The 21,055-nt window shown below is 60.8% G+C and overlaps 1 protein-coding gene across 7 annotated transcripts in view; it reads right to left on the bottom strand.

Moving 5' to 3' along the window:
* Positions 1-874: 874 nt before the first annotated feature.
* The window catches only part of SH3BP2 (SH3 domain binding protein 2), a 35,525-nt gene continuing 15,344 nt past the window's right edge, over positions 875-21,055 (bottom strand). For 4 of the 7 annotated variants that reach the window (XM_053217699.1, XM_027068591.2, XM_027068515.2 and 1 more), the window contains 12 exons: positions 11,342-11,481; positions 10,058-10,160; positions 9,216-9,333; positions 8,856-8,926; positions 7,648-7,736; positions 7,275-7,343; positions 5,099-5,753; positions 3,639-3,750; positions 3,343-3,398; positions 2,902-2,983; positions 1,703-1,762; positions 875-1,496 (listed from right to left, as the gene is read on the bottom strand). In XM_053217699.1, coding sequence (XP_053073674.1) covers positions 1,359-1,496; positions 1,703-1,762; positions 2,902-2,983; positions 3,343-3,398; positions 3,639-3,750; positions 5,099-5,753; positions 7,275-7,343; positions 7,648-7,736; positions 8,856-8,926; positions 9,216-9,333; positions 10,058-10,160; positions 11,342-11,477 — 1,689 coding nt within the window. In that variant the 5' untranslated portion in view covers positions 11,478-11,481 and the 3' untranslated portion in view covers positions 875-1,358. Of the gene's footprint in view, positions 1,497-1,702; positions 1,763-2,901; positions 2,984-3,342; positions 3,399-3,638; positions 3,751-5,098; positions 5,754-7,274; positions 7,344-7,647; positions 7,737-8,855; positions 8,927-9,215; positions 9,334-10,057; positions 10,161-11,341; positions 11,482-13,283; positions 13,415-18,779; positions 19,521-20,434; positions 20,513-21,055 lie in introns of those variants that run through there. The other 3 variants (XM_027068637.2, XM_027068446.2, XM_053217697.1) reach the window with 3 other exon arrangements.

Consider the following 21,055-nt stretch of genomic DNA (forward strand, 5'->3'; position numbering starts at 1 on the left):
CAGTACCCTGGGGCCGCAGCCTCTCACATCCACAGAGGCCCCATCCCTCCCCCTCCTCCAGCAAGCCACCCCACCCCCAAAACATGCCCAGGGGCCCGTGGAGGTCAATCCAAACAAAGATGATTAATCCTTGGCTGGTGGGCACAAGTGCTATCCTGGGTTTGGATCTCACACAGCAAACTTCTTTCTCCACATAAGGTGCAGAGAGGATCTGATGACCCTGGGGTCCCTCCCTGCCAGCCCAGACCCTAAATGGAGTCTGTTTGCACACACATAAAAATCCAGCCTGGATGGCCGTTGCCAGGGAGAGCACCTGCTGGAATTCTGTAGTAGGAAAGGAGTGGGCGGTGAGGGCAGGACTTGAATGGGGTGTTGCCCAGGGGACTCAGCATTTGGGGACCACCCTCCCCACCCACTCAGCCTACACAGGACCCACTCTTCCCACCCCTCTGTAGCCATCACTTCCTCCAAGAAGTCTTCCTGGAGACCTCAGTGGGGTTCTAGCTCCCCACCCAGGCACACCCCAATGCTCTGGCCAGTGTGTGCTCAGCTGTCTCCCAGTAACCATCTGTTAATCCGGCAAATGACCCAACTGTACATACGGGGACCTTTTAGCTCTGTAGTCCCATTGCCTTGCCCCTGACCTGTGGCACTTCAGAGTACAGGCTCTGAGTCCAGAGTGCCCAAGGTAAAATCCTGTTCTGTTACCAGCTATGCACCCCGAGCAAGTCATTTAGGGACCTCTGCCCCAGAAGACAAGAACTTCTTAGGCTTCCTGTAAGCTGGGCTGCTGCAGCCAGCCGCTTGGATGTGGGTGTGGGTACTTGGTAAGGCTGGTCATCCCTCTCTCCCAATGAAACCCCAGCCACGGACAGAAAGGTCATCTGTGCTTTATTGTACATCAATGGCCCATCCTGGAGCCTGTGTCTTAGCGTTCCTGGGGGTGTCGGTCCTGGGGGGCCAGCCCCTGCCCTAACCCCAAATGCCCCAGCCCTGCCCAGCTCCCAACCCAGTGCCGGGTTAGTGTGCTGGGCGAGTGGGGAGGGGTGGAGGTGACCAGAATTCTTGTCCACAAAGCCCAAGAGGGGCTCGGTCCTGGGACCCTGGGCTCTTGGAAGGTTGGACAGGGTGGTCTTCATGGGACAGGAGAGCCCCCCGATCCTCTGGAGACCAGAGCTTGGCCTAGCCCCAGGGACCCAGCCTGCTGAGTGGGGCCTGGCCTTGCAGATTCTACAAGGCCCTGGATCAGAGCATGGCGCTCACTCCAGATCATGCTCTCATGCGAGCCCGTCCCGTCTGCATGGCCCGGGGCCACAGCCCCAGTGGTCGTCTCTGCCCAGAAGCATGTATGATGGGCGTCACCTGGGCCTTGTGTAGCCGTAGGGGCGCTGCAGTCGCAGGCTCTGGTGGCTGGGCAGCACGTGGGTGTGGTAATGCTCCACCAGGCTGCCCACGCTCACAAACAGCACCTCGCCCTCCAGGTAAAACCTAGAGTCCTGGGAAGGGGAAGGAGTGGCAGGGTCAGGGGGAGGTCTCCTGCAAAGTGCAGTGGACAGCAGCAAGGGTGACAGTCAGGCCTGCTCCCGGCTGCCCTGTGTCACCTCTGTGCCTGCTACACACACACACACACACACACACACACACACACACACACACCCCCGCCGTCCCAGCCAGGGCCCAGGTGAGGGGCCAGCCTGCCCACCTTCTCAAAGATGCGGTAGTTCCTCACTTTGTTGGAGCTTTCATCCCACACGACCAGAACCTGCAGGGAGAGAAGCCCCAGCCTCAGGAGATGGACCGCAGAGACGGAGGAGTGGACAGAGGCATCATGCCTGGGTCCTACGGCACTTACGGTGACCTAGGGAGGGGTCACTCTACACGTGGACAGCAGGGCTGATATGGGCAGCCATTTGCCCCAGGGCTCCCGCCCAATAGCCTCCAATGAGACATAAGTAATAGCAGCAGGTGCCTGGCTACTCTACGACCATGTCTGACGTACATGGGAACACTGAGGGGCTCCAGCCTGGCTCAGCTGGAAGAGCGTGTGACTCTTGATCTTGGGGTTGTGAGCTCAAGCCTCACGTTGGGGGCAGAGTTTACTTGGGGAGGGGAGGGGCAGGGGGAGGGGCAGGGGGAGGGGAGGGGGGAGGGGAGGGGAGGGGAGGGGGGAGGGGAGGGGAGGGGAGGGGAGGGGAGGGGAGGGGAGGGGAGGGAGAAGGAAAAAAGGACAAGAAAACTGAGGCTCAGTGAGGTCACAAATTCACCCCAGAGGAGCAGAGGCAGACCCAGCACTCTCTCTCCCTATTCCCACTGCCCCAAGCAGCCTCCCCTTCAGAGTGCATGAAAACCCCCAGCCCAGTGCCTGGGTGACTCCGTAGGTTAAGTGTCCAATTCTGGACTTAGGCTCAGGTCATGATCTTGCGGTTCATGAGATCGAGCCCCACATCAGGTTCTGGGCTGACAGTGAGGAGCCTGCTTGGGATTCTCTCTCTTCCCTCTCTCTCTGGCCCTTCTCTGTTCTGAGCATGTACACACACACTCTTTCTCAAGATAAGTAAACATTAAAAAAAAAAAAAACAGCCGCATCAGAGTTCCAGGACCCCCAGCACTTCCCTCCCATTTCCTGCCTGTGCTGGGGGGCTGGGCCACTATCGCAGCTTGCAGACAGCATTCAGTTCCTGAGAATAGATGGGGGAGGGGCTGCCAGGCAGAGACCCCAACGACACGGAACGAGCTGAGATGCGAAGTAAGAGGCTGTGCAGGGAAGCGATGTATAAAGCACGATGCGTGCCATCAGCCCAAGTGTGTGCAGAACCAGACGAACCCCCCCACAAGGCAGCAGTCCCCAGGGCGCCTTCACTCAGCAGGGTGACTGTTGGGGCACCCTCCCTGGGCACCTACCTTCCCTGACTTGGTGGAGGAATCCCGGATGCAGTAGAGTCCATCCTGGGGCTCTCCCTGGGGGCTTGTGGCTTTGAACAGCCTAAAATAACACAGCTGCATCAACAAACCATCCTCAGACAGCCAACCCTCTCAGGGACCCTCCAGCCTCACTCCTCAGTGTAGGTTTTTGTCTCCTCACTATTCTGCAGCACATGGTCTGAGAGCAACCGGTGTGGTGAGGCCGGCCTGTGCGGGGCTTGGGGCCCTGCCCGGGGTGACAGGCAGCAGTGGGACTGGGCTGATGGCATCCGCTGTTTTGCTGGCTTCCCCACTCTGCTCAGGGCCATGCACCTGTGCTAGCCACTGTCCAACACCAAGGCAGGTGACAGGGGACAGAAAGGCAGGGGACCTCACATCTGCAAAAACAGGGATTCGGAGAAAGAAGGGCTTCGTGCTGACCTTTCCACTTCGTAGGATTCCGTGGTATTGATAAAGACAGAGCTGGGCAGGGGCACCTGGAGAGAGGCCAATGGCGGTCAGGGTCAGGGTCTGCACCAGCCCTCCCCCCCCTCCCCCCACCCCGTGGGCTGCCAGCCTGTGCCCAGATCTGGGGCTGTGCACACGCTTACACTCCCGACAACTCCAGCGTCCTGGGGGCTTGTCACTGGAGGTGGCCAGTGAGGGGCCACCCCGGCCTGCAGCCCGCCCACTGCCACCTGCCCAGTGCCAGGATCCGGAGCTCTCCATTGCCTCACCTTCTCATAGTCATCGTCAGAACCCTCTGCACTCGTGTCCTCAGGCTTCGAGAGTCGTCGGGGCTTCTCAAAGGAGAAGCTCCGGAAACTCTGCCCATCAGGGGGTGACCGCCTTGAAGGGGAAAAACAGAGGAAGGGACATCACTGTCACACCCCTGCACACCACCCCCACACACCCTAGGCCTCCACCAGAAAGCTCTGAAACAGGCCTTGGGTGACGGCTGCCAATGCCACTGGCAAGAGGGGTCCTAAGGGCCTGAACTCTGGTGTCAGGGGTCACACGACAGATGAGTACTCTGGGCGCTGTGGGAGAAGGCTCTGGGCTGGGGGTCTCAGCCCAGCTCTGCTGCTAACCAGCTTGTGACCTTGGCCAAGTCATGCCCCTCCCAAAGCCACAGAGAGTGGATGCATGTGAATGGATGGGAGTCCACAAACATGTCCCACACACGCGGCCAGGTGGTCCGAAGCCTCTACAGTTTCAAGGAGGATTAAAGGAGACCACACGGGGCTGGTCTGCTGGGCCGTGGGCAGTCGGCCCTGGCACACCCAACCCTGTAGCATTTGGCAAACTGACCCAGTCTGCACCATCATGGCCCCTTGTCACATAGTTCTATGAACTATGTTCTATAGTTCTAGTTCTAGGACTATCACCTGGCAAGAGGGTCCTCCCAGGCACCCTCCCACAGCAGCAGAGCTAACAGAGCCCTAGGGAGGAGAGAGCCAGAGCCAAAGGGGTTCCAGGAGCACTGGGTCAGCACGCTCACTCAAGGCTCGCCCCATGGCTCCCAGAGCCTTCACTGTTTAAGGCCCCGGACATCTCTGACCACAGGCTGTGGTATGAATGACACTGTGGGAGCAGGGGACACCAGTCTCCTGACGCAGCCCAGCAATAAAGAAGACAGTGTTCCACGCAGACCTCAGGGTGAGTCACCAACATACTCCACATTCTGGCAAGTTCCCAGTCAGGAAGAGCACAAAGGCAGCCTTGGTGGCTCCAGAGCCCCAGGCAGGGCTGGGAAGGACAGCTGTGGACCAGCGAGGCCTGTGCAGACTCGCTGGCCCCAAGAGGCTCACAGCCCCAGCTCCCACCCCTACCGTCCATCCCAGAGCAGACAGCCCTGCAGGCCTCTCCCTTGACCCTTGCAGGGTCCTTGGGTTGCCCAGCACGGACTCTGGGAGGCCAGTTTCCCCCAAGACCCAACTTGCCCACTGCTCCCCAGGCAGCCACAGGCTCCAGGCCCAGCACCCACTAGACTGGACATTCTTCTGGGGCCAGTGCAGGGGAGGCTGCTCAGCCTAGCCAGGCTGGGGCTGTCCAGGAGCCTTCCCGCTCCTATGCTAGGGCTGCCGGCTACCCCTCATGGACAGAGAGGGCCAGAGATGAGGAGGCCAGGGCACCAGCGGGAGAACCCATCAGGTTGGGGAGGGACCCCAGGGGCCCCAGTGCCAAGTAAACTCACTGGAGGTGGGGGAGGGGTGGCTTCTCTGGCCTGGGCAGGACGGGGGGCCGGACTGTGGCCTCGGGCATGGGCAGCTTCAGTACAGGAGGCCTGGGGGCCACAGGGGGTACAAAGAGTCCGGGCCTGGCTGCCTCTCTTGTGGGGGCCTCTTCAGTCATCTTCAAGAACTTGGGCTTGTTGGCCGGCACCGGCGGGGGCTCGGGCGTGGGTGGCCCCCGAGGGGACAGATGGAAGGACTTGAGCTTGTCACAGTTCCTGGAGGTGGCAGTGGCCACGCCAGCAGAGCTGGAGGCAGAGCCAGCCCCATGGCCAGGGACCCGGGGCTCTGGGCTGGGGCTGGGGCTCTCCCGGAAGCAAGGGGGTTTCCGGAGGTTGGGCATGGTTGGCAGGTTGCCCACTGGGGGGTCGCTCATCCTCCGGGAGGCCGTGGGCACTCTGAGGCCAGGCTCGGGCCGCCTTGGGCCCAGCACGTCCCTCTTGGAGTCCTCGGGAGCCAGGCTTGCATCGGGGAGGCCACGCTTCGGGGGCGGGGGTGGCAGCAGAGGGCTCGGGCCCTTGGAGGCAAAGGAGTGAGCACGGGGCATGTCGGAGAAGACTGGCTTCCTGGGCGTGGGCACAGGAGGCGGGGGGTAGGCCGGCGGGTGGGTCAGAGTGTCTGCAGAGCAACGAGACCAGTCAGTGAGCAAGCATGAGCTGCTTGAGGCTGGGCCAACACCACCAACCCGCACCACCTGGCCTGCCTCACGCACCCCCCAGAAGTAGCCCACACAAGCTTCCAGAAGCCTAGATGTCACATCAGGAGCCATCAGGTTCCCAGAAGCAGAGGTAGAGAAAAGAGGCAAGGCGGACTCCTAGGCCCTGACCTCAGTTAGAGGAGACTATAACTCCCACCAACAGAGGTGATGGGGATGGATGGAAGCAGGTGGGGAGGAAGGCGAGGGTTACGTGTGTTCGTGCTACAAGACACATTGTGGGCATCGGGGCACAGGTCTGGGGTTCAGAGGAGAGGTACTGGATGGAGATGCCAGTGTGACATGGCTGTCCCGGCAGCCTAAGACTGGAGGGAAAGGAGCGAGCCGGGCCTGAGTCCCAGGGTGGCCAGGGTTGTGCGGATGGGCATCAGGGGGCTGGTACAAGGCTGAGTGAGGCGGGGGAGGGCCTGGAGCACAAGGCACCTGGTGCTGAGCAAGGCGGCTGAGAAGCAGGGGGGACGGCACCAGGCCGGGTAGAGCTCCACTCACAGGTGCCGAGGCTGCATCGGGGGATGGGGAGGTCGCTGGAACCATATTAAGACACATTTCGGGGACGGGGAGGTAAAGCCTGCTTGTAGGGGGCACTCAGAAGGGAGTGTGCAGGCAGGTGCGCAGGAGCGCTGGCCCCGGAGGTGCACGGCTGGGAGCAAAGCGAGGCCCAGCGTGCTCACCTCCAGCCACGTGTGGCCACAGTTCAGGGAGGGGCAGAGGGACACAGGATGGAGCTGTGGGCTCTGTGCTGGGAGGGGAGCTGGCACATGGCTGGGAGGCCCTGGTGGTGGCCTCAGAGGGAGGGGCCAGTAGAAGGGAAGGGGCTGGACCTGCTTCACCTGAGAGGGACTCGGGGTTGAGGTGGGCAGAGGACAAGGTCGTTGGAGGAGAGGAGGCAGAGACACAGGGAGGCCGCGGGTTAGGGGGTTTGTCCCAAGTCCCCAGGACAGTGGAAAGGATAGTGAGTGATGGGCACAGCCCTCTCCCGCTGACCCTATGCTTTGCTGTAGCGCATACGTGTGATGCCCAGTACAAGCCTGTCTCCCTTGCCAGGGAGGTTGGGTGGGAGTGGGTCGGTAAGCGACAGGCTAGCCTGGAGGTGCTACAGATGGCCATCGGCCACAGGAGTAGGCCCTAGCCTGGCCCCACCCACTCCTCAGTGTCCCTCCTTCCCCCCTCTCGGCCCCCAGGACCACCCCAGCCCAGCATCACAAGTGTGGGCCCCCAGCTCACTTATTTGTAAATCCTCCCCCTCCATCCCAGGCTTACTGCAGAGGCTGGAGGGTCAGGTGAGCAGAGCCAGCCAGAGTGCACACAACAGGGAAACGGAGGCCACCCAGAGCAGGATTCTGGCCAGCACTCCCAGCCCAGGAAGGGCTCTGCTCTAGGCCCCAGCCCCGTGAGCGCCCCAGGCTCACAGGTCGCCCACCTACCTTCGGGCTCCACGGGCTCAGGGGAGTCCGGCTCCATGTATGAGTCGTCCTCGTCCTCATGCTCATAGTCTGTGAGGCAGACAGAGGGTCAGACCTAGGGCAGCCCAGGCCCAGCCGCACCCAGGGTTGGGTGGCAGGGCAGGTGCCCTCAGAACACTGGCAGCCAAGAGTCAGGGAGGCACTGGGCAAAGACCAGGTGGGCCGGGTGTGAACCCAGGACCCAGGCTGCCTGGGGAAGACAAACGGACAGATCAAGGACAGCCAGATATGTTTCCCCTCCTTGGTGGCAGCCAGAGAGGAGGGACTGATCCTGTTACTGCCGCAGCCAGGTGCCGAGAGGTGGTGGGGCAGGGGCTGCAGAAACAGGCCTCACCTTCATTGTCTGTGGGGTATGGAGAGAGGCTGATGTCCACAGGCCGCTCGACTGCACCGTAGAAGCTGTCTGTGTCTGAGCTGGAGTCACTGAAGGGGGGGGGGGAGGGGGGGGGAGTGAGCACTGTGCAGGGGGGAGTCCTTTGCACCCACACGTATGGATACATATGCACAGAGACACACAGAGGAGGACATGAGCACAAACGTGACACAGACACACACAGACATACACAGAGCTGGACCCACAGACAAACACAAAACAAGAAAATACATAGGGGGTGCCTGGGGGGGCTCAGTTGGTTGAGCATCTGACTTCAGCTCACGTTCATGAGTTCAAGCCCCGCATCAGGCTCTGTGCTGACAGCTTAGAGCCTGGAGCCTGCTTCAGATTCTGTGTCTCCCTCGCTCTCTACCCCTCCCCCACTCATGCTTGGTCTGTCTCTCTCTCTCTCTCTCTCTCTCTCTCTCTCGCCCTCAAAAATGAATAAACTTAAAAAAGAAAAGACCCACACAAGGTGATAAAAACAGACACAGGGACTGGAGGCTGTGGTGCCTCCCCTGACCGACCAGACAGGGCCAGGCCTCAGGGCCAGCCCCACATCCCACTGCCCACCTCTGGGTCTCCAGTCAGCTCTGAACTGAGCCTGCTATAAGGCTCAGGGCCAGGAGCTCTGGGGGCAGGCAGGCACCTGTGGGATGGCCTCAGGTGTGCCCAGCCTTCTCTGGGCCTTAGTTTCCTCAGCTCTGAAAGGACAGGATGGTTTTTGTTCCTGCCCAAAGGGCCCTTGCTGCCTGCTGGGCCACCTCACGGTGAGGTCACCGAGACCCGGATGGACTGTGCCAGTGGGGGCACTCTGGGGGACTCACTCTGGTCTCAGTCTCAACGCGCCAGGGTGAGCGTCAGGGGACTGGGAAGTTGAAGTTCTGAGCTACAACAAGTGCTGGGCCTCTGGGCGGGCAGGTAAAATCACACACAGCCCCTGAACAGAAACCACCAATGGGTGTGCACACACGCACTTATACACTCCGGGACACACACACACACGCACACATACACATACACACACACACACAGCCTGGCTGGCACCCTCAGAAAACTCATCAAGAAGGCGATTCTGGGTCAGGCCCCCGGAAGCTGGGAGGTAGGCACACATGTCAACCCAGTGGCCCTGGAGACACCCTGCCCATGCCTCCCATGCCCAGACCCACCTGGCGTCTGTGGGCAAGTCCTTCTTCTCGTGGAAGTGGCCGATCTCCCTGCGCAGCAAGGCCATCCAGCCCTGTGGATCAGTCCGGGTTGCGGTGAGCACAGTGCTGTCCAGGGCCTGCCCCTCCCTCACGCTGCCTGCCCTCAGGGCCCTGGCTGGCAGCCTTCCTGGGGCTCTGGCCTCCCCTCAGCCCATTCAGGGCTCTTCCTGACACAGCTTCCAAGAGCGTGGTGCCGGACCAGGCCACGGACGCAAGGAGGAGGACTGAGGAACAGCACCTGCCCGGCACCTTGCCCCCCCACGTCCCCTCAGGGCCAGGATGGTATCCCTGCCAGCTCCCTGCCCCTGGAGGCAGCCTCACCTTGCGCTCATCCTCAGAGGAGGCAGAGAAGAACCAGGTGCGGTGCTTCTTGCTGATGTGGACAATCTTGAAGGGGAAGACATTGTTGGACGTCGTCTCCTCAGCCGCCCGCATCACCCTGAGGGCACGGGGCCAGCGGTCAGCACCTGGGCAGGCCTCAGCACCCAGCACCCAGCACGCCCCCAAGGACACTGGCAGGTCTGGGCAGTCCCACCTTGCTCACTCTCCAGGCCAAAGGCCTAGATGCTTCAGGCAGAGGAAAGCACGTAGGCAGGGACAGGGATGGGCAGACATGGTTCTGGGGTCTGGGAGGTCATCCTGGGAGCAGCAGCATGCGGGGCTCCAAAGCGAGGACACGTCACCCTCGCTGCCCACCTCAGCCCCACCTGGCCCCTGGCCTGCCTGTTGGGGGCCCTAACATGTCAGCCCCCACCCTGCCCCCACTGCCACGGGGGAGCCCATGGGGCCAGGCACCTGGGGCAGGCGTGCCCATCTGCACCATCCCCTGAGGTCAGGGTGGTGTGTTTGGGAAAAGGAAACATCCCTCCCCGGGGGACCCCAGGGGAACCCCATCAGCAGGGAGGCGCTCACTGGGTGGACCCAGCCCATGGCATGTGTAAAGCAAGGAGCTGGCCCCAGCCCAGGAGGCCCTGAAGCCGGGGAGACCTGGGGGAGGTCGTGAGGAGGCCACATAGAGGCCAAGAGGGAGGGGAGAATGCTGGACGCGATCCAGGGTGGGTGGGGTATGAGCCAACTCAGGAGAGCCCGAACTTTCCCTGGGTGGGAACCTGGGGTTGGCCTGGCCAGGGCTCTGCTGGGGCCGGCGGGTAGCGGGCACTTACCGGTTATAGCCGTTCAGCGAGAAGGCACCCTGCGGGGAGGCGGACGTGCTGCTCTTGAAGTAGTAGACGCATCGCTTATGGATGATGACAAAGCGCAGGGGCCCTGAGGGCAGTGGGGCAAGGGCACAGGGTGAGCCCCGAGAGGCTGCCAGGCAGACCCCACTCTGGGGGCCACTCCCAGAGGCCCTGGGTGACCCGAGGCCAGACCTCCTGCCTTTGAACCCCACTAAATGGAAGGGCCTGGAGTTGGGCTCGCATGCTGCCCCTCCCACGGAGTCCAAACGTAAACGATCCATGGGCATGCTGACCAGCCCGAGCACCAAGGCAGGCCTGGCCATTCCCAGGGCAGGGGCAGACTGTGACCAGAGAGGCTGGCTCAGAGAAGGGCAAAGCCAGGGCCAGAGGCCATGGCCACCTCTTTCCACCCTAGGAAGGCAGAGCGAGGGTAGGGGCAAAGAAGCCCAAAGAGCCACTGGTATGGAGCCAAACACCAGCCTAGACAGTTACAGTGAACCCCCACACTCCACTGTCCTATTCCCAGACAGTCCCTCCCCGGCCTAGGGGCACATCAGTTACAGCCCCTCCTTGGAGGCCCCCTGTCCAAAGAGCAGAGCAGACCAGCAGCCCAGCCTGCAGTACCTCCGTAAGGCAGCACGGTGCCTGGGAGTCCTTGGCAGAGGGCGCTGCTGGAACAAAGGCCTGGGCAGAAGGACAAACAAGGCCCTGATGCTCTTTGGCCTTCAATGTCTTAATGACTGGGCATCTCCCAGACCTGGGGGCTCCCACCCTCTCCCAAAATGCTGTCCCAGGGACCAGAGCTTCGGCCTCATGCAACTCTGAAGGTCCAGCACCCAGCTGGCTCTTGGCACATTAGTTCACTAAGGACCGAGTGACCAACCAACTCACTGAACACCCACTGGATAGCGCAAGGCCAGACCTACCAGGCCACTGAGGGCCCCCAGCCCCTGGCTGCAGACTGAAGCTGCCCTGGACCGATGATCAGCGCTGTGCACCAAATGCCCATCCTATCTCCACTTAGCAGTAACACCCCGAATCCTCCCACGATCCTGGGGAGTGGGGAGGCTGACCTCAGCACCCCCAGGCAGCACTGGCCACCATGGAGGGATGGAAAACTCTGGAGGGCCCACCACGGAAGGAGGCAGAGGCTAAGAGAGACAGATCGCTTGCCCATGGAGGTCCACCAGGGCAGTGGGGTGGCAGGGCTGGGGCTCAGCCCTGTCCCCACATCCTCCCGTCATGCGCCCTACCACCCAGAGGACTCACATCTCAGCAACTGCAGCTGGGTGCCACCCTTCTTGTGCAGGTAGCCAGCCTTGGCCACGCCCCCGGGCATGGTTAGCAAGTTCTGGGCACCAATGGCCTTCATGGGGGCCGGCCAGTGCATCTCCTCGGCCGCCATGAAGCTGCAGTAAAAGGAGACAGGTCTCAGCCAGGGCTGGGGGACAGAAGACGGCAAAGCTGAGGGCATGCAGTGGGGAATACTGCCAAGATACTGAAGACAGTGTGAAGGGTCAGCAAGGGGTGAGGAAACTCCTTTCGGAAAGCCCCAGGCTTCTTGGTGGGACCCCAGGGAGAGAAAGGGCCAACTGGTCCACCTGGTTGGCCTCTGGTCTATTTGGCCACAAACCTGAGCCCCAAGGACTCTGAGAACTGAGTGTGTTCCTTCACTGTCACTGGTTTACTCAGCACACGCCTACTGAATTCAAGGAAGGGGAGGGACCACCCTGAGTGAATTCAAACAACCACTGGCCCAAGGGCACCTGGGTGGCTCACTCGATTCAGGGTCCAACTCTTTGTCTCACTCAGGTCATGAGCTCACGTTTCATGAGTTCAAGCCCCACGTTGGACTCTGTGCTGACAGCACGAAGCCTGCTCGGGATTCTCTCTCTTTTCCTCTCCCTCTGCCCCTCCCCTGCTCCTGCTCTGTCTCTCTCGAAATAAATTAAAAAAAAATAAAGCACTGGCTTGGATAAATCAAGCCTTGGGCCATAACCACCCCAAATCTGAGTGCTACGTGAACCTACGATGGGGACCGCCACGGAGGGCTTCTAGCAGATGAGTAGGGTCACAGCCTAATGAAGTCAAAGAGGTACAGGGGCTGGGCCAGGCCCTGGTCACCCTCTCTACCATCTCTGACCCTTTAGCAGGGAAGGGGTGAGGGGCATGGCCCCCAGATGCCCCACCCTCCACTCCTGCCTGCCCTTAGCCAGCTTCAGTCCATCCCTTCCTTAAGGCCCTGAGCCCAGGAAGCAGGAAAACAGGTAGTCAAGAGTCCCCACTTCCCATCCTGGCTTGGCTTTCTGGGGGACCCCTTGGCCTCAGTTGCTGGAACTGTAGAATGGAAAGACAGAGTGGACACAGCCTGGCACACAGCACACCCTTATCGGCAGTGGCCGTGATGACCATCCAGTGGGCTGGCTGGTATCCACCCTGCCTCCCCATCAGCTGGGGCACCACTCAGGCAAGGACCACACAGCGCAGTCACCAGGGGCAGGCTGACTGCCTCAGGGTTAACTCGGGCCCGCAGAACCTGACATTCCAAGTGCCAGCGTCAGCCCTCGCCCTTGTCCAGCCTCTTGTTCACCCCAGCTGCTCTCCCTGAAACATGCCAGGCTCCGGCCTCTGCCTGGAATGACTGACCACTACCCCTTCTCACATGAAGAACTCGTATTCATCCTTCAAGACCCAGGTTCTGAGTCCCCTCTTCTGTGAGCCACCTCATATTCGGGTCCCCTGCCACTGGTCCCTCTGAACAGCAACCCCACCGGGCACCGTTTTGCCTGTGCCTGCCTGAACCTGGTGCCGGGTCCCTCCTGGGGCCCCAGTGGAGTTGGACTGAACTGGGTGTGTGGTCAGTGTCCCAATGAGTCACTAGGGTTAGACCCAGAGGCCCCATCCTCTGGGACTCCTGCCACTACAGCTCCCACTCCCAAACACACACACAAAGAAAACCACTCTGCTGCTGGCAAACCAGCACCCTCCACCAAACGTCCGGGGGCTGCTCCCCCGGCCTCTGCCTGGGTCACTCAGGCTGCCCCCCTCCGGCTCCATCTGCCCAAAACCAACCCCTCGGCCTGGGTCCCGCCAACAGCGGAGGAGGCTCCGAACAAAGGCACGTCCCCGGCCCCCGCGACACAGCCCCGCGCCCCGCCCAGCCGGCCCACGCCCGCCTTTGTTCCCGCAGGAAGCGCGGCTCGGTACTCACGGCGTCCACGCGGCGGCCCGCCGTCCCTGCGCGCAGCGACACGGCCCCGGGCCCGGCCCCGCGGCGCCCGCCTCCCGCCCGCCCCAGCCCCGCCGCCCGCGCCCCGCGCCCGCCATGCCGCGCCCCGCGCCCCGCCGCGCCCCCCGCCCGGGGCGGCCGCCGGGCTCCTCCCCTCGCGGGCGGGGCGGGCGCGGCAGGTGGGGACCCGGCGCTCCGCCCGCCGCCGCGCGGCCTCAGTTTCCCCAACTGCCCACGCGGGACGGTGGCTCGGGGCGCGAAGCGGACGTCCACAGCGCGGCCCGGGCTCCGGAAGCGGGCGAGGCAAAGCAGGCGCACACGGCCGGACTCCCGGCCGGCTAGAGCCCTTGGGAGAGGGGCTTCTCCTCCCTGAGCCTCAGTCTGCGCCTCTGCAAATGGGGGTGAGGGCAGCCCTGCCTCCGAGGGTTGCGGGTGGGCTTGACGGGGGTGTGACCCGCAGGCACTGGGGCCCAGGGTGGGTCTGTGGGTCTTCCTGCCCCCCTCTTGGGCAAGTTGCTTAACCCATCTGCCGCCATGGGCCTCCAGCCCTGGATTCCCTGCAGGAGTCTCCCTGCAGGAGGTACAAAGTCCAGTCCTTGGCAGCTCCCACCTGCTTGGGTAGATGGGGGCTCCCCTCCTAGGGGACCCCCAGGCTGGCCAAAGGCTGGGATGGCCTTGCTGGCCCCCCAAGCATTCTGCCTCCTCTGCCTCCCACCTGCACACAGCCTGTCCAAGCAACGGGCCAGCCATGGCATAAGGGAGCTCTGACAGCCTGGGCACTGCTCCCACCCAGCTACACACTGGGCACCATTCCCTGCTTTCCTGGCCTCCACTTCAGGCTGGACCTCGATGCCCCTTCCCACTGCAGCAGGAGGCTCCATCCCATCTGTGTGCCCTTGTTCACAGCGCCCTTGCCAATCTCTCCCCTGGCAGCACACTCAGCCCTCAAGGCCACCACCTCCCTTCCTCCTCTCCACCACCTCCGGGCAGCCCCCACCACTTGTGTCAGTTCCTTCCCCTGCTTGCAGCACCTCCTCCCCCATCACCTTCACTCAGCACACTCTCCCCCACCACACAAGCCATTCCCATCACCACTTTGTTCCAGGACTCCAGGGCCTCCTCATGCCCCCTGGCCTTTCCAGATCCAGGCCCCATGGATCTTTCTCAGGGGCTCTCCTCATGCCCTCTCCCTCCCATGCACCTGTGCCACCCAGACCCTGTGGTTCCCGAATCCAAGACCCAAAACCACCAAGCACCACCTCCAGGCTGCAGTGCACACTGTTTGCACTGCCTCCAGTTGCAACTGAACTAACTCAGCCCTCAGGAATTGGTTCAAATGAACACCAGTCCTTCATTCACTTCTCCCAAAACAGAAGACAAAGGAACTCACTGTATCAGGCCAGCATTACTCTGACATCAAAGCCAAAGGCATCACAGGAAAACTACAGATCAACATCCCTTATGATTGTAGACGTAGAAAGCCTCACCAAAATACTAGCAAATGGCATTCAGCACCATGTAAAAAGGATTCTACACCACGCTGAGTGGGAATTATCATGGGAATGCAAGGGTAACACTTACAATTCAATGATTGTAATACATCATGCTAATCAAATAAAAGACAAAAAGCACATGGTCATCTCAACACACACAGAAAAAGCATTTGGCAAAAACTTGACAATTTTTCATGATACGAGCAACACTCAACAAACCAGGAATAGGAGAAAACTTCCTCAACATGGAAAGGGTGTTGATGAAAAATCCCCAGCCAACATCATACTCAGTGGTAAAAAGACTGAAAGCTTTCCCCTAAGAGCAGGGGCAAGGCAAAGACATCTACTCTTGCCACTTGTATTCAACCTTGTACTGGAGGTACTAGCCAGTGCAATTACACAAGAAAAAGCAATAAAAGGTATCCAGATTGGAAATGAAGAAGCAAAACTATTCACAAATTAGATGGTTATGTATACAGACAATTTCAAAGAACCCACAAAACAATTATTAGAACTAATAAATGAGCTAGCAGAATATAAGATCAAAACACAAAAAACAGCCATACTTCTATATACGTACTAGCAATGAACAATCCAAAAATGAGAGTTAGTTCAAGTGTTCCCTCCCTCAGGTGGTCTTCCCTGACCTCCAGGGGTCCTGTGTCCCTCTGTGGGGTTAGAACACCCTTCCCTCCACCTAACACTGACCACGCTAGCTTGTCGCTGTTCCCCATCTTCACCAGCTCAGGCTCAGCACAGAGGGGACACCCAGGGAGCCCCAGAGGGGGCACAGAATGTTGGCCCTGTCACCGAGCCCCATGATGGTTTAACTCCACTTGTTCATTCCATGGGCTCATCAGCAGGAAGCCTCAGTCCCTTCCTCTGCAGGGGCAGACACAGCAGTAGGGACCCCTCACTGTGCTGCTGGGGGTGCCCACTGAGCCGCCCTGGGTGGGAGCCGCCAGGGACAGTGCTGGAGGGCCAGGTTCAAACCCCACCAGGCCTGTCCTCCTCTGACCCCAGCGTGTGTCCTGGGGGAGGGGCAGCTACCGTGAACAAGTATGGAACCCACCACTCCTCCCAGTCCCACACGTGTGGGAAACTGGAGGGGAGGAGTTAGGGCAGTATACAGCCCCACTCTGGCTCAGCTCAGTGGCCAGGCAGGTACAGGCCCATGAGAGCCTCACTCTTGCCTGGCCGCAGTCTCTCTGTGGGCAGAATGAGGGCTCTTAGGTGGCCGCTGACTAACCTTAGTGTGGAGGGTAGGTCGTGAGAGAATCAGGTTGTACTCTAGCTTCACCTCCCCTAGGAACGTCCTCACTGCAGGGACAGATGCTGACATCCTCAGCTTCTCTCCAGAGGATGCACTACCCAAGGGGAAACCCATCCTGAGGCCCCCAAATCCTCTGGCCCCACCTGGCCCCACCCTGTACCAGTGGGTGAAGTGGGCTGACACCTGACCAAGTGCCCAGTGCCAGGCCAGGCTGGAGCAGAAAAAAGGAAGGAAATGGTAGCTGAGGGTAAGGGTAATGATGGGCCATGGTGGCTGTGGTGACCACACAGATTTTGGGGACTTTCAGCCCAGTTCAAAGACTCCAACTCCACTGGTGCCCAGGAAAATTGAGGGGAACCCCCAAGAGACATCCAGACTCCTGGCCAACCTGGCCTCCCCGGCTACCTCCCTCAATGTCCACGGTGTCACCCAGCTCCCTGAGGGTTTAACTCCACTCATTCATTCCATGGGCTCATCAGCAGGAAGCCTCAGTCCCTTCCTCTGCAGGGGCAGACACAGCAGTAGGGACACCTCACTGTGCTGCTGGGGGTGCCCGCTGAGCCACCCTGGGTGGGAGCCCCCAGGGACAGTGCTGGAGGGCCAGGTTCAAATCCCACCAGGCCTGTCCTCCTCTGACCTCTGTTTCCTCTCACTTAAAGTGAGCACAGAAAGTCCAGTCGTCAGAGTCCCCCGACACCCCTCAGGGCATCTCTCCCTACAGAGGAGGGTACTGAGGCCACCCAGGGAGACTGCTATGCCGGGAGGGGCTTGGTTCCCTGCAGCTCAGAGGGGCTGACTGGGGCAGGACTCTGATTACACAGAGGTTGGTGTAAGGGTGGCCAGCATGGGGGTGGCCGCTGGGCTCCATGAACCCTTTCAGACGGCGTGTGACCTTTGGAAGGCGGGCACCTCAGGCACACGCCCTGGTCTCCGCTCCTGAGCTCACTTGACCTTCTCTTACAGTGGAGGTTAGTCCAGGCGACCGAGGAGCAGGGACAGGGGCAGAGCTGGTGGATGAAAACCACTCGGTCCCCCAGAGACAGTCCTTGAGGAGTCCCACAAAGTGCAGGCTCTGTGGCTCCCCCCTACCACGGGGCTGTGAGCCCCACAGGTGTGTGGTGATGATTTGCACAGGCCCACGTGTGAGTGCCACAGATAGTGTGCTCGGGCAGGCTGTGCTTGTGAGCTGCACAGTGCACACACAGGTTAGAGTGTGCACATCAGTGTGTGTGCATGCGTGTGCATGGGTGTAAGCCTCTGTGTGAGAGCCAAGCAGGGGCCCTGGAGGCTGAGCTCCTGCGGTCTCCTCTCTGACACTTGCAGACATTGCCCTGACTGTGATGAGGGAGCTGGTGCCTCGTGCGACCACAGTGTCAGGGGTTCCTGTCAGTGGTGACCACACCGGCCCTTTGTGGGCACTGCAGGGAAAGGGGAGGCTGGGACCTCCGGCCCCAGTGAAAAGGGGACCTAAATGCATTCATTCACACACTCACACCCACACAAACACACGTACACACACAGACACACACACAGACACGTATGCTTTCTCATGTATGCCCACTGACACAAATATATTCACACGTACATGCTCATACGCCCACACTCACTCACACACTCACTCAGATACACACACCCATTCGTAGACACGCACTCATTGTCACACACGCTCAAGCTCACTATGTACTCATACACACTTTTATGGACTCACACTGACACACACACTCATTCACTCGCTCGTAAATATACACACACGCACAGCCTCCAGGGGCTCCCGAGACCCTTTGTGGGTGGCCCCCGTGCCCCAGGCTGGCAGCCTGGGCGTAGGTTAGAATGTTCTACTTGACAGCTCCTTAAGTCCCACGGGCTCAATGCTTTATTCCCGTTTTACAGACTAGAACCCTGAGGCTGGGAGTAGCGCCCTGGGCATTCACCATTAGCCAGGCTCTGTGCTTCTCAAGGATCACCCCACATCATCATCCCGACACCCCCTGACGTGTGAACTGGCGTCATCCCCACACCACTGATGAAGACACCGAGGGTCTGAGAGGCTGAGTCACCTGCCCAAAGTTACACATCCAGTAAACGGTGGGGGACTCTCCAGGCACAGCCACGCCCCCAGGCAGGCACCCTGCAGGCGCTAGGTGGCAGTGGGGTCACGCCCAGGCCATCTGTTTTCCCCTTTCCCCTTTCCGTTCCCCTCCCCCTTTCTCTTCCCAGAATCTTCCTCCACAAGAGAATCAAAACCAAACATCTCCTGCGGGGGGGGGGGGGGGGGGGGGGGAGGCGGCAAGCAGCCATGCCAGAGGGAAGGGGCATGACCTGGGCTTTAGGCGGAGAGCCCCCCAGCCCCTCAGCTCCATGCCAGGCTCCCAAGCACGGTCCACGCGTACACATACACACACACTCACATCCATTCACACATACTCACTCAATGTGTGCGCACACAGGACCTGGCAGCATACGTGGTGGGAAGGCACCCCCCAACCTGGGCCCCCACCTCCCTGCCAGCTGCGGGCTGAGTAGCACATGGTGGGGCAGGGGTGTCCTAGCAACAGGCTCCCTCTTGGGGCTCCCACTGTGCCCCATCCAGTTCCGCAGGGCTCTCCTCACAGCCTATCGGCTCTGGGGTCCAGGGCTCAGCCTGGACAGTTCCACAGGCCCGGCGTTTACGCCACCTGCTAAGCCCCCCGTTCCCGGGGCAGCCGCACTGACCTGAGAGCACTGACCCAGCACATGGTTCTTCTCCTGTCTGTCGATGGGCTGGGGGCAGGTGTCCTGAGGCCCAGGGAGGCCATGTGGCTCAGGGGCCACAGGGAGGATCTACAGCCCACGTCCCCCAGGCGGGGAAGGCCTGATGCCCCGGCATTGTCCTGGGTGCTGCCCAGGCAGCTGCATCCACAGCTCCCTCCTGCTGACAGCCGCCGGCTGCATGTGGGGCCTGTGGCCGCCAGGCTTCCTCCCCTCCAGAGACTTCCTGTTGCCGGGTCCCTGGGCAGCCCCAGCTAGCCAGCACTTCCTGCTTTCTACCCTCCCAGGTCCTGAGGCCGAAGTGAGACCCAGGGCTGCACCCATCAGCGCTGTTAGGCCTGCTGGATTTTAGCCAGCACTGCCCCCATGCCCTACTGCAGCCGGAGACCACAGCTCTCCAGGCCCCGGGGCAAGACAAGCTTTGTCCCCTGGGAGGAAGCTCCCTGCTGATGCCCCACACACACTTCCTGTGGCCACCTCTGCATACTTGGCTTCTCTCCAGGAAATGACCAAAGCCCCTTCCCAGCCATGGGCTGTCACACTGTGTCTCCTTGGCCCCAGAAGCCCCTTCCCCTCACGAAGCTGATGCTTACACCCAACACTGGGAACTCACTACCTCTACCTCTCTGACCTTTGACACCAAGGGACCAAGGGACCAAGGGACCAGGTTCCCAGCCTTGGCCCAGGCATTTGCCTGCCACCCTCCCTCCCTCCTCTACCACAGGCCTCCCCGTCTCCCCCAGCCAGGCATGGCCTCTGTGACAGAGCTGGGCTCACTGCCTCTGGCAATCATCACTCTCAACACCAGGCTTGACGACTATCAGAGCATGCTCTTGCCACTGTCCGGTCCTGCCCCAGGTCCCACTCAGAATGCGTCCCCTCCCCAGCCTACGCTGCCCCACAAGGGTTGGGTGCCTCTCCTGCCCAGATCCACAGCCAAAAAGTTGGGGAGCAGGGATTCAAGCCCAGGCTGTTCGGTGCTGAGCCCCCACATCCCCTGGCTCTCTTCTCCTGAGCTTGGGTCTCAAGGTCATACCTTTCCCACAGAGGACAGGCCCAACCAAAGGAAGGAGCACTCTGGGACCACCATCCCCCCCCCCACAGCAGGATTTGAGGGTCAGAGAGGCCACAGACCACAGGGTCCCCGGGAGTTGCTGATGGTCTTGTCCACCAAGTTTCCTGGGGCACCTAGCCGTCTCACATACTTGTAGTCAGGGCACTGGAGGGCAGCTCCCAGGCCGGAGGACCTCCATCTCCCACAGCATCCACTGCCCCAGACATCTGCCAAGGTCCTCGTGCTACCTGGGGGCCTATCTGGGGTCACAGACCACCTGCTGTCTCTTAGAGGATGGGGGGCTTGACCTTTGTGTCTGAGCTCTCCTCAGGATAGGCATGGCTGCCCTGGCCTCCCCACGCCTAGGCCAGCCTCGATGCCCTTTGGTGGCTAAGGGCAGACTGTGCTTTTGGCAGAAAGTTGGCCATGACAGACAGACACCAACAGACAGACAGGTAGCAAGGGGGAGGGTTAGAGGGGGGTTTCTGCCCCTTCTTCCTCTTTGCAGTCTGCCCAGGGTGGATAGAGGGCCCCAGAGCGAGCTAAAGCTGGACACTCAGCCTACCTTTGTCCTGTGCCAGCTCTGTGGCCTCAACTTACTTAGTACCTCTGAACCTTAGTTTCTTCATCTGTGAAATGGGTGCTGAGGGTTGAGATAAAATAGCAGGTGAGGAGCTCCTGGGCCATGATCCGGCCAGGACAAGCCAATGGGCAGTTCTGGGCCAGGGTGGGGGCCTCGGCCTCAAGGGCCATGCTATGGGGTCAACAGAAGGCGGCAGGCCCAGCAGGCACTAGACTGGGGAGGCCTCCAGGGGAGGGGGCTGGATCTGACAGAGGGAGGCAGAGTTTGCTGGGAGGGGCTGGGGTGAGGAAGTCAAAGACAGGACAGGGGTTCAGGGCAACATCACAGGGTGGGGAGGAATCCAGGGGCAACAGGGTGACCGAGGCCCAGCGAGGCTGGGGTACAGGCGTGGGGGTGAGAAGCTGCCAAGACGAGGACCGGGAGCCAGCCAACACTCCCCAGGATGCACCGCCCCTCACGGACAGACAGGTGGATGGATGAAGAGGCCTGAGGTCAAGGCAGCAGCCAGAGCTCCCCCGCCCTTGCGCCCTGGAGGGTCCCCACGGGCCTAAACAACAGCAGAGGTGGGGGGGGGCAGAGGGCCATGAGGGGAATAGGATCCCC

Source organism: Acinonyx jubatus, chromosome B1, assembly GCF_027475565.1.
Source record: "Acinonyx jubatus isolate Ajub_Pintada_27869175 chromosome B1, VMU_Ajub_asm_v1.0, whole genome shotgun sequence".
Taxonomy (NCBI): domain Eukaryota; kingdom Metazoa; phylum Chordata; class Mammalia; order Carnivora; family Felidae; genus Acinonyx; species Acinonyx jubatus.